Genomic DNA, 20,249 nt, shown 5'->3' on the forward strand with positions numbered 1-20,249 from the left:
CTGTCCGTCTGGCTTTATCAAATTAGGCTAGATCTTTTTGCAGAATAAAAAATAGGTACGCAAGCGTACAAATATCTGCGTTAATTAAAATTATATGATTAAATTGTAAAGAATTCTCATCTACCAGAAATTCTCCATATGATGAACTGTAAAATATTTCCTTTCCCATCTAATAGGTAGTATAATATTAAGTAGTTCTAGTTACTGAATAGCAATGCGGAATAACACTTACAACTTCTTAAATCGTCTTCAATGTTAACTTACATCAAGTAACTGGCTCATAAAAAAAAACGCTCTACAAACGCTTACCGCCAAAATTCTTTCGTCACCCTCTTCACCAACCACTGGCCACCAGCCGTACATTCTTTTCTGTTCAAAAAGCGACACCTCCTCCTTTTGACTGCTCAGGAACTTCGCATCTTCCAAATCAGGAAGTTGATGAAGACCACATTTACTCGCTTTCTTAGCAGGTTTTGTAAGATGGTCAAGATTAAGCTCAGCCGCACCTGATGATGAGTGAGTAGTTAGATCATTCAAATGTTCCTTGGTAATTCTATATACAACAGTGTCTCTCAACACCACGGAATGTTCACCTGGCCATGGTTTTAGCGGACTAAACCGGACTTATTTTCCAATTAGGGGCAATAAAACCCCAACCTGCCAACACACTCACTGGTCAATTGGGGGAAGCAATGCTGCTTAGACCGTGAATGAAGAGGCCAAGCATTACATGCAGATATACATCCCTTTTTAAATGGCTATAGAAGCAACTTTAGTTTATTTAAGAAGTTTAACCAAATATAGTTTACCTAAGAAGTCATCGGGCGAGAATGAATCATTGTCCCAAACTTGAACCACCAGCGTCGGTGGTAATCGTTCTTCAGTTGAATCCAGGCTCCAGAAATGACTCTGCAAGAAAACGAAAAAATTCAAAAGATCCTTTCAAAAAAAGCCAACCAAACCATGCCCGAATCACGGTCAAACGTGGATAATGTTCAAAAGCGATATACCTTCTTCTTGACAACCATGATTTTCTCCGCAGCAAGGTAATCAAATGGAAACACCATTCTCCAGTTGAAATTTCCTTCGCCATCCAGAGATCTAAAGAAACAGAGAATATTTAGTAACGCAAAAAGTCTTCTGTAACAAAGAATAAAATCATTTCGCCGATATTGACGGTTGTTTTGTCTAGATCTTTTAGCTTGCATTACCTGTAGTGAACGTCAGTTCGCTGCTTCTCATTGATACCTGCTACCCAGCTAAAAGACAAATATTATACGATGATCCGATATTTGAAATACATACACGATCTTGAACGCTTGATTAGAACGACTTACTGAGTTTTCTCAATTATTGTGATATTTACAGACTGATATAGAAGTTGTCTCCGGAGCTTAACAACTAAATTGACCTGACGTCTCCGGAATGTCAACATTTTGTACATAAACCAAGATATGACTTGTTAAACACAAAATAAGGTATTTTAACTCCACCTTGAGTTTTGTCTCGCTTTAAACTAAGACCTCGGGTTTACGTGATGTTCACATCCAAAGTTTTTTTTTTTTTTTTTGTATTTTAAGAAAATATGGGGAGGAACCTTCACCGAATTTCCCTCGGAAAGCAATTTATTTCCTAATTATGTCATAGGCATGCTATTATTAAAAATATTTTTAGCAAAACAAGGGGAAAGAAGTTTCTTTTTAACACTTTATATTAAAAGAAACTAGAGTGGACAGAATTAGAAAAATTGTGATTCGACAATTAAGCACAGCAACGTCCAAATTTTAACCTATAACTTCGAGTTTGTTTCTTGATCTGAATATAATAGTCTAACACTAACCATTTCACATAGATGTCACTCATTTGCTCCCCAGTGATCGAGGTTTCGTCCAGAATAACATCACTTGTGTTCCAAACAATAATGCGAAGTTCGTAGCTACTTGGATTTCGCGGTGAAATATTAAATGGCGGTCCTGGAGTTCCGAGATGTTTGGGAAAGATGTCCACAAACAGTTGCAGTTTACCCTATAACAATTTAAAAAGGATTAAATCTCTTAAAATTGCCTGCAATCTGATCTGCAATATTAGAGCATTCTGTGCTGGATTCCGTATGTAAATTAGGCATGCATGTAATTGAATTTAAAGTCAGCAATGTGTATTGTTGAGTACAATATCTCAGTCTCGAGGTGCGTGGAAACGTTTAAAAAAATGTACTTGCAAATCAAAATGCATGCCCAAAGACTGCTAAACACAAAAATAATTTTTCCAAATTTTGCCCAGTATTGATGAGTCGACTGGTTTGGAGCACATACGCTACCTGTTCAATATTGGGTTGAATACGATTGTACAATCGTCGTGTCTCGACATGTTCCGGCACAAAAACATTCAACGAATTCAGGACGTGAAGTGCCAATCTCTGATCAGGCGCTCCCATGTGGGAATGGATGACAAGACCTCGTTCTAAGAGAAAATATTATGTCAAAAAACATTGCAGACGAAAGATGCAAGAGCACAAGACTAACAGTGGTTCGACTTCGACTTCGATTTCGAACATAATGACGCCAAACGAGAAAAGCCTAATGTCACATGACGTTTGATTTGCTCGTTATAGTGTTTTCGGAGCCAATCAGTACTAAAATTGATAATTAACATCTTCAACAACACTCACCAAAAGCGCTGAGGGTGTAAGTCTGTTGGTCAATAATGACTTGAGTATTGCCAATGTAATGCGGCTTGCAAAGGCTCTGATTTTCGCACCATTCAGCAAGCAACTCTTTAGGAGTACGACAGTCACGCCATTGGTTTGGACCAGATCTGAAGTTGACAAAAAAAAACACTGGTTCGGCTCAATGTTTGAGAGATGAACCTTTATCGCTTAACGAACTCAGTATTAAGATCATTTTCATCAAAACTTTAAGCGTTCGAGACACGTTTACCACATATTGGAAGTGGTGTTTTTGAGAACAAGGCCGTTTCTATGGATTCGTTACCAGCGGACCCTCTTCTGCATTCTTGAGAGTCGCTATGACCTGATTTTCCGCATTTTGGGGGACACTTGCTGACAAATGCATCTCGGCAGAGCGAGGTTTGTTAAGAAAGCGTTTCGACCTGAGGCGGTTCCTATATGCACTTACAAGCAATATGTTTCAGGTAAACCACAGGTACCCCTATGACTTGACAGGAATCTGTTCTCTAAATCAATCACTGTTTCGCCAATGACGTCATCATGGGAAATGAGGTCGTAGTCCATAACTCTGACACAAAGATCTTTGTGGATTGGAAGAGTGGCTGTTAACTCAAACATCCTAAAATATTATATTTTGACGCAACTCAATAAATAAATATTACAAAATAATGGCGTGCGCATGCGGTTCCTAGTAGAAATGCATTGGAAAGAGACACGGGGAAGGGAGACGGAGGGAAACCATGTCAAAATTTGAATTGTATTGATGTTTGAATGAAGTTTTTTCATCATAACTTTGTTCTGAAGAAGGATTTTCTTTAATTTGGGTTTCGAGATTTACTTAATTACTTTTGTATTCTCAATAATTTGTTTGGCTAAACAGATCGAATTATGACAAAGAAATAAATGGGAAGAAGGTTAAAAGATAACCTTGGTTGAAAGGTTTGCTAAAGCTATACAAAGAATTTGTTTCTCTTCTCCCACGACTAAGTATTTATCATTGACCAACAATTCTTTGAACTAATCTGAGTGATGTGATCACTTCTCAGTTACGATTTTTGAGCTATTACAAATCGCATACCTTCCAAAAAGAGGATTGAGGGAATTGGGGACATATTTTTCGCGATCATTTATCTTTTGTTTGCCCAACTTCACTACCAAATATGGATCGGCCTTTAATGAAAAATACGCACAAATTCGTTAAATTACTTGCTAAGTCAATTTAAGATGTTATTCCAAACTTAGAACTCTGAAAAGAGATTCTACGTAGATTTCTTACCAAACCGTTGGCGTCCATTGGTTGGAGATCGATGCCCTGAAAAATGAAAAAAATATGGATTAGGTATAGAAAAAACCTTAGCGATATCAACTGGCACGATTTTCGGGATATTATGATAAAAGGACTATCAGCTTGATTCCATTTTAGTTAACCAATAGAAAAAATATAGAAAATATTATAGGCAGCTAATTTACTGCAACAACCAACTGCGATGTTTCATTTAAATGAAAACTGGAAATGGAGGTCTTTACCTTTATGACATAAACACGAACAATACATTCCACTGGGCAACTTGGGGGTAGATGATGTAAATATTTCGGAGGTAGTGGATCTTTCGGATTATTGGGTAGAGGGTAAACTCTGAATGTACCCTAAAATTTGAAAACAACGGTTTAAATCCATAACGTCCCTATTACCAATGTCTCTTTATTGACGAATTTGATGTCCTGGTTTCTATGCATTTGATTACTTCTATATTACATCTATACCAAAGGAAACACTTGGACTAGCAATTTAGAAATTAGATATCTATTTAATGAAAGGTCCTAGGGATCAGGGGAACCATAGAAGGTTCCCCTCTTCATCGTTTTCCCAGATTAAACTTAGACACGTTAGAAAATATATTTAGCTTGCAAATTTCTGATTCATTAGAACGCAAGAAGGAGGAATTTCGTTTCAAACTAATTGGCCTATTTGCTTACATTTTCAGGCTAAACCAATCAGGATGCCCAAAATTTTTATACTTCATGTAAAGCGCTTAATAATGTAGTTTTTTACCGGAAGTAGTCAGTATTTACGCATTCTGATTGGGCAACTGAAAATGTAAACAAAATTGCTGATTGGTCTAAAACGAAATTCCTTCTTGTTTCAGAACGCACCTTAAATTCTCCGACAGTATGTTCGTCACTCTCTTCCCTCGTTCTATTCTTTCCTCGACGGATGGTGAACGTTTGAACAAAATCTTCAAACCTTTCAAATCCATCGCATTCTTCAAGCTCGCTTGGATATATCTGGAAAAAACAACTTACACCTTTTTTTCTTTGTATCATTAAAGAAAGGCATGATGTGAAGAACGGTCGTTGATGATGGTGGTTTGGCAGAAAAAAGGTGGAAACTATTAACACCAAACCGAAAGTGTTGCAAAATATGCAACTCATTGTATCATTGGACATGTTCAATGTAAAAGATTAACGGTACTCTGTAATGAGTGTGTATTGGTTACGTACGCCTGTATTCAAAGAGCTCACTCACACTCATTGAGTGTGACATATAAATTTTGTCAATGCTGATCAATGAGAAAGTTTTCTCTGAATGTACAGATGGAAAGATGTAAGGTAAATCACTGAAAGGTAAATCAAGCCCTTATTCGGCTGGAAATACCGCCATTAAAACGTTATGAGAATATTAAGATCTCACACTCCGTAAATTTGAGTGCGAGTGAGCTTTTAAAATACAGACGATAGTCCTTGCTTATACCTTGATCTTGTCGTATCCTTTCTCCAGGTAGTTACCAGACTTCGCTAATTCTCCGGTTGAGGCATAATATTTAGACCACCAATCTAAATCTTCTTCCGAGTCGTGTTTCTAAAATACGTAATACAATATGTAGTCAATTAACATTTATAAATGCCTTTATTTAAATAGATTCAATTTCACTTAATACTTATCTTGTAAGGTATAAAAAAACAGTTGGAAAAGTTATTATGTGCCAAAGTAGGCTACCTTTCGTTTCTTTTCTTCTTTAATCTCAAGCGCGTGAGCTCCTGACTTAGGAGGAATATGACCCTCTAAATTCAAAACAATACAAACTGTTTTATAAAAGGAATTTTAGAATTTAAATTTTATATATTATGACTTTAATTTTCATATAAAATTAAATTCCAGTCAAGGTTACAGGTAGCATTCTATTATTCGTTAAAAACATTTTTCGTTGTTTCCAAGTTTAATGAGACATTTTTGGCCTCAAAGGGTGTATCTTATTGGACACTACAAAGTGTTGGTGAATTCTAAACTGCCACCCATGTCTGTTGACCAACACCGTACCGGGGCTATCTTAATCATTCATCTGAATCACGAATTGTTGTTACAAATCACTCCGTGTGCAATTCGGCCATTTTCAGCGAAAAATAAAAAAATTTTTACTAAACCGTACCTTGAGAATCAGGAGCGTCGATCTGATCACGTGGTTCTCGTCTGTGGTGATGTAAGGATTTCAAACTGCATAAGCCAACGACAGGTTTTCTTCCAAATGAGCGGTTGTCACGAACCTTGATGTTCATCGGCGGCATGTAGAGTTCTTCTCTTGGAAGATACTATAGAAACGTAAGTAATATACTGAGATATAGTTTGTTTTATGTCTTAGTATTTTGGGGGTATTTTTTGTCTTGGTAAAGCGGGGTCCGAAAATGTCATCTAGTAAATACATCAAACTACCGTCTCTTAGTAGAAACTAAGTTTTATAGACAAACGAGGTTGTTATTAACCCGTTGTTTCAAATGCAAATTCACCGGTATGATATCACATCGTATATAGTATACGATGGTATTCGCGACAAAACTGTGCATTTATGACATCTCATTATGCGATTTGATTTCCCACTGGTGAATTTGATACGAAACAAACTCCAATATCTTGAGTAAGGAGAGTTTTCTTACGTAATCAATGATATACGGAATATGTCAATTAAACTGATCTCTACAATGAAACCGATTTTCGTGTCACAGCTATTTGAAATATTTTGCAGAAGCCTCTTGAGTAGTAGAAGACTTACGATGTCAAAGAAGAACAGAGGATCATCAAAATTTGGATTCTTGGCAGTATTCATGATAACAGTTGATTCAATTATGTGGCCGCCAACTTCAAACTCAATACTGGGAGACGATACGGTAGCCAGCTGGTATTTCTTCATATTACGCACTCCCCAACACAAAACCTGAAAACAGAACATTTTCGATGAAGAATTATATCGTGATTACCGTATAGCTAAGTGGCCTTTTTTGACCTCACCTCGATTGCCGTTCTCTGTAGAACAGGTCGTACACCGCTTGGTACCAAATACAGCTCGTTTCTTAGCGGAGGGGCGAATGGAAGATCAGCACCTTCATCCTGTGAAGACACGAGGAAAATTAAAATGCAGAACAGAAATGAAATACCTGAGATGAAAATGGCAAAATAGTATACTTAGGCAGAATTATCGAGGGTGTGTAAATGACTGGAATAATTCAAAAACAGAAAGAAAATATATGCAACGAGATCTCACCAGAAACAACTCGAACGCTGCCAGCATTTCTCCAGCATCTTCATCTCCTTTGGTAATGTCGTACCACAGGAGTTGGGGCGATGGAGGTTGGCTTCCATTAAGCTTTACGGTTGGTTTCACAATAGTACGGCCAATGTACTCGTCTTTTCCCTGCGAACAAAAGTGATAAAACAAAGTGTTTTGAAATAATATTTTACCACTGAGAAAATGTGCTGCCATAGTAGCACATTAAGTATTTTGATTGCTCATTTTAGTGGTCAATGATCAGCCAGTTTCGTTCGACATGTTCATCTACATAGTTCATCTAGATTATACTAAGTTTAGGCTCAGACGAATGATCTGTCATACGGATCATTCGTCCAAACAGGGCAAACAAAAATCTTCTGATCTAGACAACTAAAGAAAACTGACATCAATTGTTTGCGAAGGTTCAAGCGAAGGTCCAAGCGCACACACAAAGATTTTAGTCAGCAATCAAAATGGCAATCAAAATGGTTAACTTGAAAACAGCTTTCACCAAAACTTACCACAGCATCTCTGTCAAAGAACTCCAGCACAACATGTGGCGGGTCGCCTTGCACTCCTTCAATATTTCCATAGATCGGAACGTTCTCGAATATCAACGTCTGGTCCCAGGTCGGGCACAGCGTCTGCATGAGGATCTCAGTGGCCTGGCTGGAGTTACCAAAAGACACGCGAACGTACGGATCTAAAAAGAATCACGCTTGAGTAGTAATACTGAACTCTCAGCAAAACATGGCAATGCAAGTTGGTTGGTCAGTTGTAGAGTATTGCTGTTATTTGCGATTGAATCGAATTCAATTCATGCACCAAATGCTGCATGCAACGAGACCATTTATGCATTCACGTATTCCATCAGTATAAAATCCAACAACTTTTTCATATCTTCATTGTATTAACAATACATCATCAAAGAGCATTTATGGTCACGCCATGAATGGCATGATAGAAGAATTGCATTCCACACTAAGAAATTTTGAAATTTTGAAACGTACCTGACAAGCCTGAAGAGTCAGAAGGAATCATATCTCGCGCTTGATAGACGTACGCACGCAGTTGATATTTGTGGGGTTCTAAAGAAGCAGATTAAATCCACACATTGATATAATGTATTGTCCTTCGTATGGAAGACTTCAGTCGTAGTGTATTTACTCATTCGTACTTTTCAACTTAAAACTAATTACAAATGAAAATGAATACTTACTTTCAAAGGTGATGAACATTCTTGGAGCGTTGAGCATTGGAGCATGGTCTTTGCCCTGTATAATTTATCATATATAGTTGTCAAATACAGAGTGCATGAGCTGAAATCTTAAAGTATGATACTTCAAAGTATTCCAGTTAAGCTATATAACTATTATTAATGTGAACTAACTTCTTGGCTGGTGATAAGAAACACTGCTGGCGCACTCGGTATCATCTGCGTCATCTTACGATGCCAACGACGACGTCGGACCAAGTCCATCTTACGATTTGTGGCATGGAAACGAGTGGTGAATACTGTGGAATATTCCCAGCCTTCCTTGGAAACCTCTTTACTCTTCGTCTGGAGAATAGCGGTAAAACAACTATCAATCACTTAATGGAGGAAGAGTTGTGCTTTATACAGTCAAGAGAAATATTTTTCGCTGGCAAAAAGATATTTAGGATAAAATAAGTCATTGGTTCATTAAATGACATACGTACATCCGACTCTTTTTTAGAATCCTTTACAAACTTCCTCTCTCTAATCCATCTTCGTCTCCGACACAAATGATACACTTTTTCCACAGGACCATAGGTGGCCAACGTCGCCTCGACGGTATATTCCCATCCTGTTGAACAAAAACATCGAGATGAGATAATTTGAATCTTTACGATTTAAACACATGCATTGCACGCGACTGCAAAATTCACCTTCTTCATCGACAGCTCTGTTTAAATCAATTTTCCACTCGCTTGTCCACACCCATCCTTTGGGACATTGAATTTCTTGGCGTTGAGTAATCGCGTCACTTTTCTACAAAAATAAAAAAGAACAATATTTTTAGACCTTCGGGAATTAATTCTTGGAAGTTTCAAAAAGAAACTCTCAGCATAAGACGATTAAATAGGCTTACGAAACCGTAAAGGCTGTTTTTAACTGAATCCGATAATAACGAAATGTAGTGTATCTTAACAACGAGTATTGAAAGGCATTATTGGTAAAGGTATTGAAAAACGATATCATATAGTCTGGACATACCACATCAGTCCACGCGGGAACGGCGGGTTGCCAGGCTGTTCCTGGCACACGGGACTCATTCTCAAACGCATCTTCGAGAAAGCTTTTATGACCAGTATCACGATCATAACACAGGCTGTTGGTAAAGAAGAAACAAAACAAGAAACGTCTCACTAATGCGAGTATTTAGTGCTGTCTGAATTACCATTGCGTTTTTCGTTGCGTTCAATTTAGACAAATTGCGTTTGAAATCAGAAATTTTTATCTTAAAAGTAGTCAATTTTTCTTGTTGTCTAATTAAATCATTAAATATTATATATCCCGAAAGTCTGCTCAAAGAACATGTTTTTTTTTCCTTGCCAGACCCTCCATATGAAAGCTTCTATCACTCTTACCTAAGTTCTGGATCGATAAACCAATCATCCTCCCATTGCCATCCTTCTGGAGGATTGAAACATGTCTTCGGTAAAGCCACCTGAAAAAGGAAATAATAAGACATCTTTCCTCGTTACGTGCACATAAAATCGTGATTAACATATCATTTTTCGAAGAGGGATTTCTCCTCAAAGTTTAGTACACAGTTAAAAGGAAATAATGTTAGCCATATTTTGAAGATTGCAGCAAATCAATGTTCTGTGATGAATAAAATGAGAACAGGGTTTAAACCACTGATCTGACTGAATACTTAATAAGAAAAATGAACTTCGAGAGCCTCAACTGAGCCCCAATACAACACGAAAAGATTATTTCTGAACAATGATCTATGTCAAAGATCACGAAACAGGTTCTAGATCAATCTTAAAAACGTGCGTTGATAGAGACACTCGTGAGGTAGTATTCTTCTTCGTTCTAGGTCACCGGAAATTCATTAATTCTGGATCTGTATTTGACTGGTATATAGTTGCTATATCTAGTGTTTTATATCAGTTCCGATAATCCACTCACGTCTCCTCTTGCGTTGGAAAAACTAGGTCTGGGACAACCCTTTGACGTCCACGAACCCAACACACAAATCTGGTTCTCGTACTGAAAAAATAAGCGCATTAATTAAGGATAACAAAAACAACAATTTCACTTCCTAAAAGATCTTCACAATTTTAGTTTCCTACAGTTTGCCTAGTTTCCTTCACTATTCTCAAAACTTTGTATCAGTTTGTTGTACGTCGTGCACTGCCTACTTCACGATGACGAATATCCGTCATTTTGGAGAATCCAAAATTGTGAGATTGCTTTCAAAAACTTACAGTTTCCGCAAAAACTGAGAAATCTCCTTCGACATCATCACGTTTTGTCCAATCCATTTGATCTTCTTCCAAACCAAACCATATCATAACTCGCAGGTAAGCAGGAACTTCGGGGAAATCTTCAATATTCTTACCTTTCTTGCCCGGATACTGGGAAGTAAAATAAAGCAAACATGCAGCATAAGAGAAGAGAGCATCGTCAATTTTTTAATCGTTCACGGTCGAGTTCTTCTAAATAGACTATATAGTAAGACAAAACAGACAGCAGCACCTAGCTAGGCTGTTATATCATGATATTCGAGACGATTACGATGATTCCAGGAATGTTCAAAGATAGATTTCAACGAAAAATGTTCTAAACTTATTGTGACTAGCCAGCCTGAATTTTGATAATAAAAATCATAATGATTAAAATTTGCATTTTGCATGGCTAGAGTTGGAAAAAAAAGCCAGCCCGGTTTTGCTACTGGAGACTTGAAAGACAAACATTAAAGAGGGTGTATTTCCTCTTTTGAATTGAAAATTGAAATCTCGTGCCTTTTGAATTAGCTGTTTTTCTCCACCCGTTTGCGCTTAAAATGTTGCTACATAAGCCCACGTAATTATGTATATACTAGTAGCTACTACTTAGTTTTGTCAGTACTTATCATCAAATTACAGACTAGCAAGCTATCATTAACAATGGTGAAGAATTCTTGCGTTTGTACTCATCTAAAAACAAGATACTCACTTTAAGGATGACATCCAACTCCTCTCCACAATATTTCCCTTTTGCCGCACTATTTTTCGAGAAAAGCAATTTATACGCCGGGATTCTGTAGTAAGCAACTCTTTTACTGCCGCTCAACATCCAGATTATCACGTCTGGTAACGAATTCTGAGGCTAGATAAAACAGAATAAAGAAACTGACATAAATTGAATAATTAACAGCAAAGGGAACATATTGAGAGGTTTTATACAACTGGTCTTGGATTATAGTGCTAATTGTAAAAAAAAACGTCGCCAAGTATATCGATTTAACGGTACAAATTGATACGAAGAGTATTCCATACCTCAATCGCTATGTCCTTCAGCCGAATAAGGAATCCATTAATTTCGCTCAAAGCTTCCGATATATCTGTAGCACATTCACGTAACTTGGCTGCCTCTTCACTGATTGAAATCTATGGAAAATGTTTTTATTAGTATTGAAAATATTTTGCTACATTTTGTACAGTCATTTCACTTGTCTCGATCAGTCTTTATAACTGCTATTGATCACATGATACATGCATGTGTTTAACATTTGTTTTCTAAGCACGTTGTACCAAGACTAAATAGTGCTTATTTTACAGTGCATGCGCATGCGTACAAAAAGAAAATCAAATCTGGCATGTTATTCTATTTGAATATCTAGTTCAAGGACACTTATTTCCACACTCAATCTTAACTTTAAAATTATATATTTTTTGTCACTGAGGATAACACTGGACGAACACAATCTGATGAAAAAGCATCATTTGATACGCTTCGTGAAATAAAAATTTACCTAACATAGAAACCTGCACGGTCTAAAAAGATTTTCTTAGTTATTATTATAGAACTTGAATGCTCACCATTTCCAACACTCTAGCTTCGTGAAGATGAAGATCCAGTTCATTGACACCTGGTGTTTTTGCATTTATGGAAGGCAATGGTTTCCTAATTAACAGATGAATTAGGTAATCTACAGATGTTTCAATGACATAAAAAATTGTTCACGGCAGTTCTGACCATAGAAATGAACAGATATCTGGAAGATATATTAGGTGATAATAGATGGTGCTTATAAATTATGAGCAACCCACCACCTCCCCCAATCCCCGGGTATATTACGCAGTATAACGAGTATTATAAAAGATGAAAATAAATACGAACTTGCACTCCGCGATCAGCTCATCCAAAAGAGCAATGAGTAAAATTGCTGTTTCCGCTGTTGAGTCGTTTGATTCCAAACTCAATGTCACTTTCTCCATGTTCATTTCCTATATATCATAACAATGCCGATGACACCACCAGTAATATAAAGCTATAGTAACTTGCAACTAATTAACCAAATCAAGAGCTCGATTTTTAATGTTTAACCCCAATTAAATCTTTTCAATGATTACAAATCTCTTTTATAAAAAATCAATCAACCAATTAATACAGACAGACTTTTTGTCGCTGTATTCTGGCATTACGGAAATGGCTCAAGTAATCTTTAAAGGCATCAAAATATGCTGCAGGATTATTCACATCAAACCTACCAATTTTTCACACAACTCCAACAAAACATTCAAAGGATCCAGACGAAACGAGATATCCTCCCAGTGACTGTCTACGGATATACAAGGCTTCGTGTTACCCCAAGGTAAGTAATAATAGTAACAACCATCAAATATTGCGTTCGTTGGTGGAGTCGTCGACGAAGACGGTGCTACAGACTTGTCCAGCTTGTTACCATAGTTTCCTACAAATAAACAACACAATAAACCCACAGAAATTTAACGGAAAGGCTTTATGTAAAGCATCGACTTTGTAGAAGTAAATAGGCTATCGACATGGTTGGTAGAGGGGCGTGTAAAGCAGCCCCACGATGAGCTCCCTCCTCCCCCCCCCCCACAAATGGTCGGATAACGCACTGGTTAAAGCAACGGGGACTAGTTTACTGAGTAACAATGTTTTTCAACGTTTTTCAAATGTTGTAGTTTATCTTACCGATGCTGACTTCAAATTCAACTGGGGAATCTTGAATGCTGATCATCAATGCTTCCAAGAAACATGCAAACAATTTGAACTTTCGTCTTCGTAAGAATGACTAAAGAACGAGATTTATGTCTCTCAGAATTCTACAGTGGCTTATTTAGCGTGTTAGTAATACGGGAACAACTGCATACACCATCTGACCAAACCATGAATTAGGAAATACATAAAATTTGTTTCCATGGTGAAAAAAAGGCGATTTCTTATAACTTATTCTAGAAAATCTAAGAAAAAAGCTCCTTTGCTATGCATACATTACTCAACCCACTCTTTCCAATGCTTGCTGTCCGTACAATAATAAATTTAATATAAGTCATCATCGCAAGACTTCCAAAAACGACTTACCTGTATTCTGACAATGTCGGTGCTCTGTATATCTTCAACTGGTTCATCAATTTTGCAGTCCAGGGCAGATTCAAGTTCAACTAACAGACGACCTCTGTATGCAACACCCTCACCCTAAACAGAAGACAAAATAAAAATAAGCTTGTTGCGATTTTATGTGTGATATTTTTCTTTTGATTGTTGCAAATGAGTGAATTAGTTACGGGTGTACAAATAAGGACAGTCATGCATTTTAGTAATCTTTTCGCTCGTTTTAACCCTTCAAAGAAGTTAAAGAGAAACATGCCTCGATTTATAGAAGTCCTAAGTTTACCGTGTTTCTTCAAAGTAGAATATAGTTATTAGCCGTGTTCGCTTTGTTTGCAAGCCGAAAAGAAACTTCAAAAAGCAAAATTTCAAAGAAAGGTACAAACCTGGCCCATATTCAATTCGTCGTGTTCGTCTGGAAGGTCACTATATTCCCTTGTGGAACCGTAAAAATTGATAAAGCATGGACCGAATGTCGGTAAGAAGCCTAAAATAGAAAAGCATACGAAAGTAGAACAAACAGCTAGTAATTATACTAGATTCTCAATATTCTTAATTTTATATCTACCATCTCCTCCTTGTCCAGAGATTTGTGACAGCGGAAGATGAACGGTGCCAATACAATCATCTTTTGTTAAACGATCCCTGTGCAGATACAAAGAAATAGCGGCTTGACAAATAAGTAAGACAGATATTAGTAAGACAGATATCTCATAAAGTATAATGGTAAAACCAGCTACTGACAAATTTGTCTGCAGCCTGTGAACGCAGAGCTGGAAAGTCAAAAGATTAGACGGATGAAACAAGAGAAATATCTTTCCCGCAATTATGAATGCAAATGAAAAACAGTGAACAAAAAACATTTCAAACATACCAATCCATCATTCGCAACCTCAGTCTTTCGCACATCGATGGAAACTAAACCAAAGTAAAGTAATATCAATGAAGTATTGGTTATGGTTTTTATGATGTTGTGGTAAGACACTTCCTCTTGCAATTTCGCTCTCCATCGCATATCGTGGTAGATTAAACTACGACATTATAAACCTAGCTCTCTCAGGGCATTGTTAACCTATTGACTGTGTGCTTCTTTTCAGAAGAGGAAATTTCGCTCGGAAAATTATTTTTTGTATTCTAGACGAATTCAAGCTTTCTACACAAAACCTGTTAAAAATCTATGATGGAAAGATGATATATAGGAATTCGAGCAAGATTACAAGTTCAGACGTGAAGAAACTGCTATTTCTATACCTGCATTTGAATGTGATTTTTTTCAAGCAAAAAAACTATTGTAATAATACGAATTCTTACCTTGAAAGGCAAATGGAGCTCCTGATTAAATTCTGGGTGATCAGAATTGTAATGTGTCCGCGTTTTTCTCTGGAATGGTGGAGGATTAGAAAAAAATAAACACAAAGATTCCTGTTATTATTGCTAACAACACATACGCTGGATAACATCGAAAGTAGAACGAAATAAAACAAACTGAACTTAACAACCAATTCTATGGATACCTAATTACAAAGTATACTCGTAATTCTTCCGCAGTATATTAAACTAACCTTTTTTCCAGCAAAGGAAAACACAAGATAAGGATCAACTAATTCTTTCTGCTCCTGTGTTGAAAGATTTTGAAAGAAATAAAAAACTTTTGAGGAAAACGAATATCAATTAATTATCCACGAATTCAGGAATGTAGCTGTGAATGCAGGAAAATTCAACAGTGTAAAACAGAGTTCCAGATGATTGACAGTGACAACGACAGAGTCCCATAATTTTATATGCAAGTTTGGTTCATCCTGGTTGGAGATGATTAAAGGTATCATTTTAAAAAAAAAAACACCCAAATGTAAAATCTCGCTTACCTCACCAACATTTAAGATTTTCTTTATTCCTTGTGCAAAACCAGAGTCCACTACACAAAAAGGGACAAGTTACTACCGGTATATTGTGTTAGCTATAGGAAGAAAAGCACACGTTCACATGATCATGCAGATTCTTCTCCTGATATTTGAGATTTCCTCCATTTGGGGCATCAAAGATAAGAATCGTAGCTAATACTGTCTATATCAGCTAGGAGGCGAGTATAATTTAACGAAATTGTGCAAAATGAACAAATGTGACTATATGAAGAGCTTGAATTGTTCATACTTTGTGGAATATCTTCGGCTCTGTAAACTTTCAGTGAAAACATTCCAGGACGAAGCATCACTCCAGCAGGACATAGGAGGTTACTGCAAGAGGGAATATCATCATAACAGTTTGTAAACCAATAGTTTCTAATCTTCATTAAAACAAAGATGAGAGTTTAAAAGTAACTACTCAATGTGTACATTGGATGATAGAGTAATAGGTTTTTCCACTTCGTGCCGACGTTATTTATTATTCATTCAATTCAAATTTTCCTGCGTAAACTTTCCTTTCCACCACTGACTACGAAAATGTATCTATTTTTCGAGACACCCCTATATATTAAAAAGAATACCTTTCAACATCCTCGGTGCTTTCATCGGCTGCATCAACGTCTTCCATGGACTAAAAATACACATCAACATTCGGAAAACATGCGAGGAATAACAACAATTCCAACAAACAAGGAACAACAAACAATAACAACAAAAACAACAACAATTTAATGAATTACGTGAGTACAAGCGCCCAATATTCAACATATCTGACTTGATGGAAATTTCTGACATATTTTAATCTTTTCTATGTAAATGAAATCATTAAGGAAAGAGAAAAAACGGAGTGTTTTACTCACCGGAGCTCTGTCACCAGGTCCCAAAACACATATGGATGTTTTCAAATAGCCCTATAATTGAAGTACAAATCGAATTTGTCAAAAGTTTCTTGCCGTTTCTCCCAGGGATTTATCAACACAGTTCGTAAAGCATACAATACCTTCACGCCAGACATTTTATCTTCTGGATCAGTGAGTAAGATCCATTTTCTGCTAACAGCGTGCTCTGAAAATCATATAAGTTTAGTTCGCTCACGTGCACAAAGCTGGTGCATATGTTCGTCCCTTCTAGGACCTTAGAATGATTGATTGCATTTGCTATTCAGGATTTCACACAATTGAGTTTTCATCTTATATCTATATTTTGACGAAAAATATCTTGTATCATTCAGAAATCACTTTATATATAGTAAATAATAACCAACTCGTGTAGTTATAAATAACATATTAACAATGATGATTGAGATTTTGGGCTCCAATTCATTTCCTTTAGCATGGATATAAAGTTAAACAAGACTTGCCTTGTTCATCGTAAACCATTCCAACATCCAACTACAAAAAGATAAACGATTATGTTGTTATCAAATGTAGTTGTACCAACCAGATCCAGTAGGAATTGAAACGTATTTCGTGTATAAAGTAAATATAAAATATAAAATTATTGACATGGAAATGATCTTCTTATAGCTTAGACTTAATAAAGTATTGTAGTGACGTTTTGTGCCAATTTTTTGGAAATAATCTACATCAAAATAAGCCAAGAATAATTCTATATTGTAGCAAGAGATTTGGTAAGTGGGAAACGAGTTCTTGTGATAAATATTGTGTAAAAAACCATCAAGCAGTTTACATTTAAACTTTTTTTCGGAAAGTTTCGACTTTATCATATGTAGTCTTTAGGCGGTTTCTTATTTAAAGGAAGGCTCTATTTCTCTGGAATTACTCACCTTAAAGAAACCGATCATTGCGTTTGCTCTTAACTTTCTCGAATTGAACACCTACACCAGAAACAAAGAAATATTTAGCGATTAACAATGATGTGAAGGCTGATGGATTGGGGACATGAAGTTTAGTTTCAAGCTATATACTCTACCTCGAACGTGATTATTTCGTCAAATAGTTCAGACGGGACCATTTGAAAGTTGAAAAAGAATATCTGTTCAATGAAAATCACAGACAATTTCAAACAGTTCTCCAATATTATATCTAGTAATTTATGTTACGACTCTTATTTAGGACTTAGTTACGATTCTTACATTGATTTAATGAATCTTATGATGTTACGACTCTTATAGGCCTAGGGATGTTAAAAAAATCTGTTAAAAAGAATACTTACTTCGTTATAGTATGGTTTATTTGTCGATCTCTTTACTCTCGTCTGCCTGGCTTGGTTGGAAACGCTCACGCGAACGACAGGGTGGATATTTAGACCTGTGAGCTGTCGACCTTCAATTACTTTGATACGAATCTATAAAACAAAATATATCATTATTTGGGAAGTTTGATTTTATCTGCAACCAGAAATACAGCTTCCATGGTGGACAGTTTATTTTATCAGTTTACTTTATCATACATCGAGTTACTCTTGTTAAAAAATTCCTGTCTTAAAATTGTGATGTCTTTTTAAATGACTTTTACTTCGTTTTTCACTTACCTGAAAATCTTGTGGTTTATCGGAAAGTTGATATCTTGCGGTCCTTATCTTTCTTCTTCCCTTCCTAGAGAATTTAATGAAGTTTAATTGAGACAACCATTCATAGGTGTATCCTACATTAGGCCACGCCTCGGAACAATAGGAATTGAATGTCATATTTTGAATTGAGTAATTCATTCGAGAATATCCGTGTAGGAAGAAGTTAAGAACGATATACGTGAGTGTCGAGTTCTTGAAACACTCTAAGATATCGGTAATCTGTCTGTAGGGAAATTCAACAGGACCGGTCTGGCCGTTTTTATTGTATAAAGGAAAGCGCCCTTAGTCTGCCTAGTTCAGTTGACAAGCTTTGTTATAGGATGAGAGGAATTTCTTTTGATATAGCATCTTCCTTCAGAGGTATACTAATTCTTTCATATAGCTTTATCTTTCGTCAGAATAATGTTTGTGATATTTAGTTATTTTCTCAGCAAACAAAAACTTACCCTGACGCTCCCTCGATCCCAGTCTCCTGTTCCTCTTCCTCTCCTTCTGCATCCTTGTCCTCGGCATTTTCACCCTTGGCATCTTTCTGGGCCTCTGGAGGAATGTATTCCAACTGCATTGAAAGTTTTGCCTACAGAGGACCGTATATAAATAAACAAACGGCTTTTTACTTTTTGAACTTGCTGCCTGAATAATTCTATAACACCTTCGCTACGCCTCTAAAGAAATATGAACTGGAGTTTGAGCAATTTTTAAGGGTCTCGCATGCATTGTTACGAACTGAACTGATGGGCTGAAAGAAACTGTCTTCCAGAAATAGCTATTAAATATGAAAATGTTGATTGACGAGTCATGAAAACACTCCTTTGAGAAAACGTCTTACGAAAACAATCACTCAATCAATGAAAAAAAACAGGTAATCAATGAAAACAATTACTTAATCAATGGAAGCAGTCACTTGATGGAAATAATCAGTTGAAACAAAATATTCTAATGACAGTTTTTGAGCATGTCACTGTACCAGATAAAAGCGGATTTTTCTCCAAATTACGAGTGTTTAGACAGTACACACAGAGCCACTAACAATAAAGTGCAGCAAAGTAAAAAATCGGCAGAATATTTTCCAAACTAAATCGCTCCTGAACACTATCAAAGTCATTTTCACAATCAAACCGCCATGTTTGAACACAGATTATTTATGAAAACGGGAAAACACCCGCACGATCCCAAGTTTACCCTGATTGTAGTCCTTATTCCAGTACCTGTGTCGTTCTTTGATTGCCATCCAGCAGGTTGACATCAGCCTGCATGCTATTACAATCGTCACGTACCAAATCTCGTAATGATATCGTCGCCGTTCCAAGAAGTCTAGAAAATCAGAAGAACATCCAACATCGGTTTTAATTCAACTGTCTTTCGTTCAAAGGCCTAATTAAGCTAATTTTAACATATTAGTACACTGTGAAGGGCAGAGCAAACCTGTTAAGGCTCTCATTCACTCGTCGGAACTCGCAAGCTCGCTACTTCAAGTAATTTTGTCCAATCACAATGCTTGACAGTTTATTTTAATTAGATGCAAACATTCTCAGCGTGTTTGCGTGTTGATTTTGCGATTAATGGAAAATCTGCGCGCCGCTGTAGAATTCAATAATAAAACAAGAAAACTCGAGTAAAAATGGGTACACGACTATGGTTAGGTCGAGCAATGCTAGAGTAAAGCCGGTTTTCCACTAGCGATATTTTTCGCGCGAAGCGACTTTATTCCTTTGTATTTGAGCAATTTGTTCCAGATGGTTGCAGTTGAGAGCTCTGAAACAAAAGTAAAATGTCGCTTCGCGCGAAAAATATCGCTAGTGGAAAACCGGCTTTACAAAGAAGGAAACGCTTGAACATTAACGAGCTCTGCAAACAGTTGGTTGGTGTTTATCACGTTCACTGACCTGTTCCTTCCTACTCGTTCCCAGTCTTTTACTTGCACGACCAGGTTGTCCTCTGGAACCAATGCTCTGCCTTGCAAATCCCATTCGAACGCCTTCATGAAA

At 36.7% G+C, this 20,249-nt stretch overlaps 1 protein-coding gene across 2 annotated transcripts in view; it reads right to left on the reverse strand.

The window, feature by feature from the left end:
- Positions 1 to 20,249, reverse strand: part of LOC114537219 (myoferlin-like) — a 30,235-nt gene that overhangs the window by 1,036 nt on the left and 8,950 nt on the right. For both annotated transcript variants that reach the window (XM_028558352.1, XM_028558354.1), the window contains exons 3-55: positions 20,148 to 20,239; positions 19,470 to 19,575; positions 18,708 to 18,838; positions 18,223 to 18,286; positions 17,905 to 18,036; positions 17,662 to 17,724; positions 17,516 to 17,566; positions 17,090 to 17,120; positions 16,730 to 16,794; positions 16,590 to 16,640; positions 16,311 to 16,360; positions 15,977 to 16,059; positions 15,691 to 15,740; positions 15,388 to 15,441; positions 15,137 to 15,205; positions 14,700 to 14,743; positions 14,394 to 14,470; positions 14,212 to 14,312; positions 13,799 to 13,912; positions 13,409 to 13,508; positions 12,958 to 13,160; positions 12,587 to 12,693; positions 12,286 to 12,370; positions 11,743 to 11,853; positions 11,420 to 11,572; positions 10,690 to 10,839; positions 10,391 to 10,471; positions 9,841 to 9,920; positions 9,467 to 9,581; positions 9,139 to 9,241; positions 8,929 to 9,056; positions 8,618 to 8,788; positions 8,447 to 8,501; positions 8,238 to 8,315; positions 7,749 to 7,930; positions 7,222 to 7,371; positions 6,969 to 7,067; positions 6,733 to 6,894; positions 6,115 to 6,274; positions 5,685 to 5,749; positions 5,439 to 5,546; positions 4,841 to 4,972; positions 4,214 to 4,333; positions 3,963 to 3,998; positions 3,765 to 3,856; positions 3,135 to 3,305; positions 2,669 to 2,814; positions 2,318 to 2,460; positions 1,841 to 2,025; positions 1,212 to 1,259; positions 1,011 to 1,101; positions 810 to 909; positions 310 to 506 (exon numbers count right to left, since the gene is read on the reverse strand). In XM_028558352.1, coding sequence (XP_028414153.1) covers positions 310 to 506; positions 810 to 909; positions 1,011 to 1,101; positions 1,212 to 1,259; positions 1,841 to 2,025; positions 2,318 to 2,460; positions 2,669 to 2,814; positions 3,135 to 3,305; positions 3,765 to 3,856; positions 3,963 to 3,998; positions 4,214 to 4,333; positions 4,841 to 4,972; positions 5,439 to 5,546; positions 5,685 to 5,749; positions 6,115 to 6,274; positions 6,733 to 6,894; positions 6,969 to 7,067; positions 7,222 to 7,371; positions 7,749 to 7,930; positions 8,238 to 8,315; positions 8,447 to 8,501; positions 8,618 to 8,788; positions 8,929 to 9,056; positions 9,139 to 9,241; positions 9,467 to 9,581; positions 9,841 to 9,920; positions 10,391 to 10,471; positions 10,690 to 10,839; positions 11,420 to 11,572; positions 11,743 to 11,853; positions 12,286 to 12,370; positions 12,587 to 12,693; positions 12,958 to 13,160; positions 13,409 to 13,508; positions 13,799 to 13,912; positions 14,212 to 14,312; positions 14,394 to 14,470; positions 14,700 to 14,743; positions 15,137 to 15,205; positions 15,388 to 15,441; positions 15,691 to 15,740; positions 15,977 to 16,059; positions 16,311 to 16,360; positions 16,590 to 16,640; positions 16,730 to 16,794; positions 17,090 to 17,120; positions 17,516 to 17,566; positions 17,662 to 17,724; positions 17,905 to 18,036; positions 18,223 to 18,286; positions 18,708 to 18,838; positions 19,470 to 19,575; positions 20,148 to 20,239 — 5,535 coding nt within the window. The remainder of the gene's footprint in view (positions 1 to 309; positions 507 to 809; positions 910 to 1,010; positions 1,102 to 1,211; positions 1,260 to 1,840; positions 2,026 to 2,317; positions 2,461 to 2,668; positions 2,815 to 3,134; positions 3,306 to 3,764; positions 3,857 to 3,962; positions 3,999 to 4,213; positions 4,334 to 4,840; positions 4,973 to 5,438; positions 5,547 to 5,684; positions 5,750 to 6,114; positions 6,275 to 6,732; positions 6,895 to 6,968; positions 7,068 to 7,221; positions 7,372 to 7,748; positions 7,931 to 8,237; positions 8,316 to 8,446; positions 8,502 to 8,617; positions 8,789 to 8,928; positions 9,057 to 9,138; positions 9,242 to 9,466; positions 9,582 to 9,840; positions 9,921 to 10,390; positions 10,472 to 10,689; positions 10,840 to 11,419; positions 11,573 to 11,742; positions 11,854 to 12,285; positions 12,371 to 12,586; positions 12,694 to 12,957; positions 13,161 to 13,408; positions 13,509 to 13,798; positions 13,913 to 14,211; positions 14,313 to 14,393; positions 14,471 to 14,699; positions 14,744 to 15,136; positions 15,206 to 15,387; positions 15,442 to 15,690; positions 15,741 to 15,976; positions 16,060 to 16,310; positions 16,361 to 16,589; positions 16,641 to 16,729; positions 16,795 to 17,089; positions 17,121 to 17,515; positions 17,567 to 17,661; positions 17,725 to 17,904; positions 18,037 to 18,222; positions 18,287 to 18,707; positions 18,839 to 19,469; positions 19,576 to 20,147; positions 20,240 to 20,249) is intronic.

The sequence above is a fragment of the Dendronephthya gigantea genome, unplaced genomic scaffold (genome assembly GCF_004324835.1).
Source record: "Dendronephthya gigantea isolate DGI-Jeju-01 unplaced genomic scaffold, DenGig_1.0 000154F, whole genome shotgun sequence".
Taxonomy (NCBI): Eukaryota; Metazoa; Cnidaria; class Anthozoa; order Malacalcyonacea; family Nephtheidae; genus Dendronephthya; species Dendronephthya gigantea.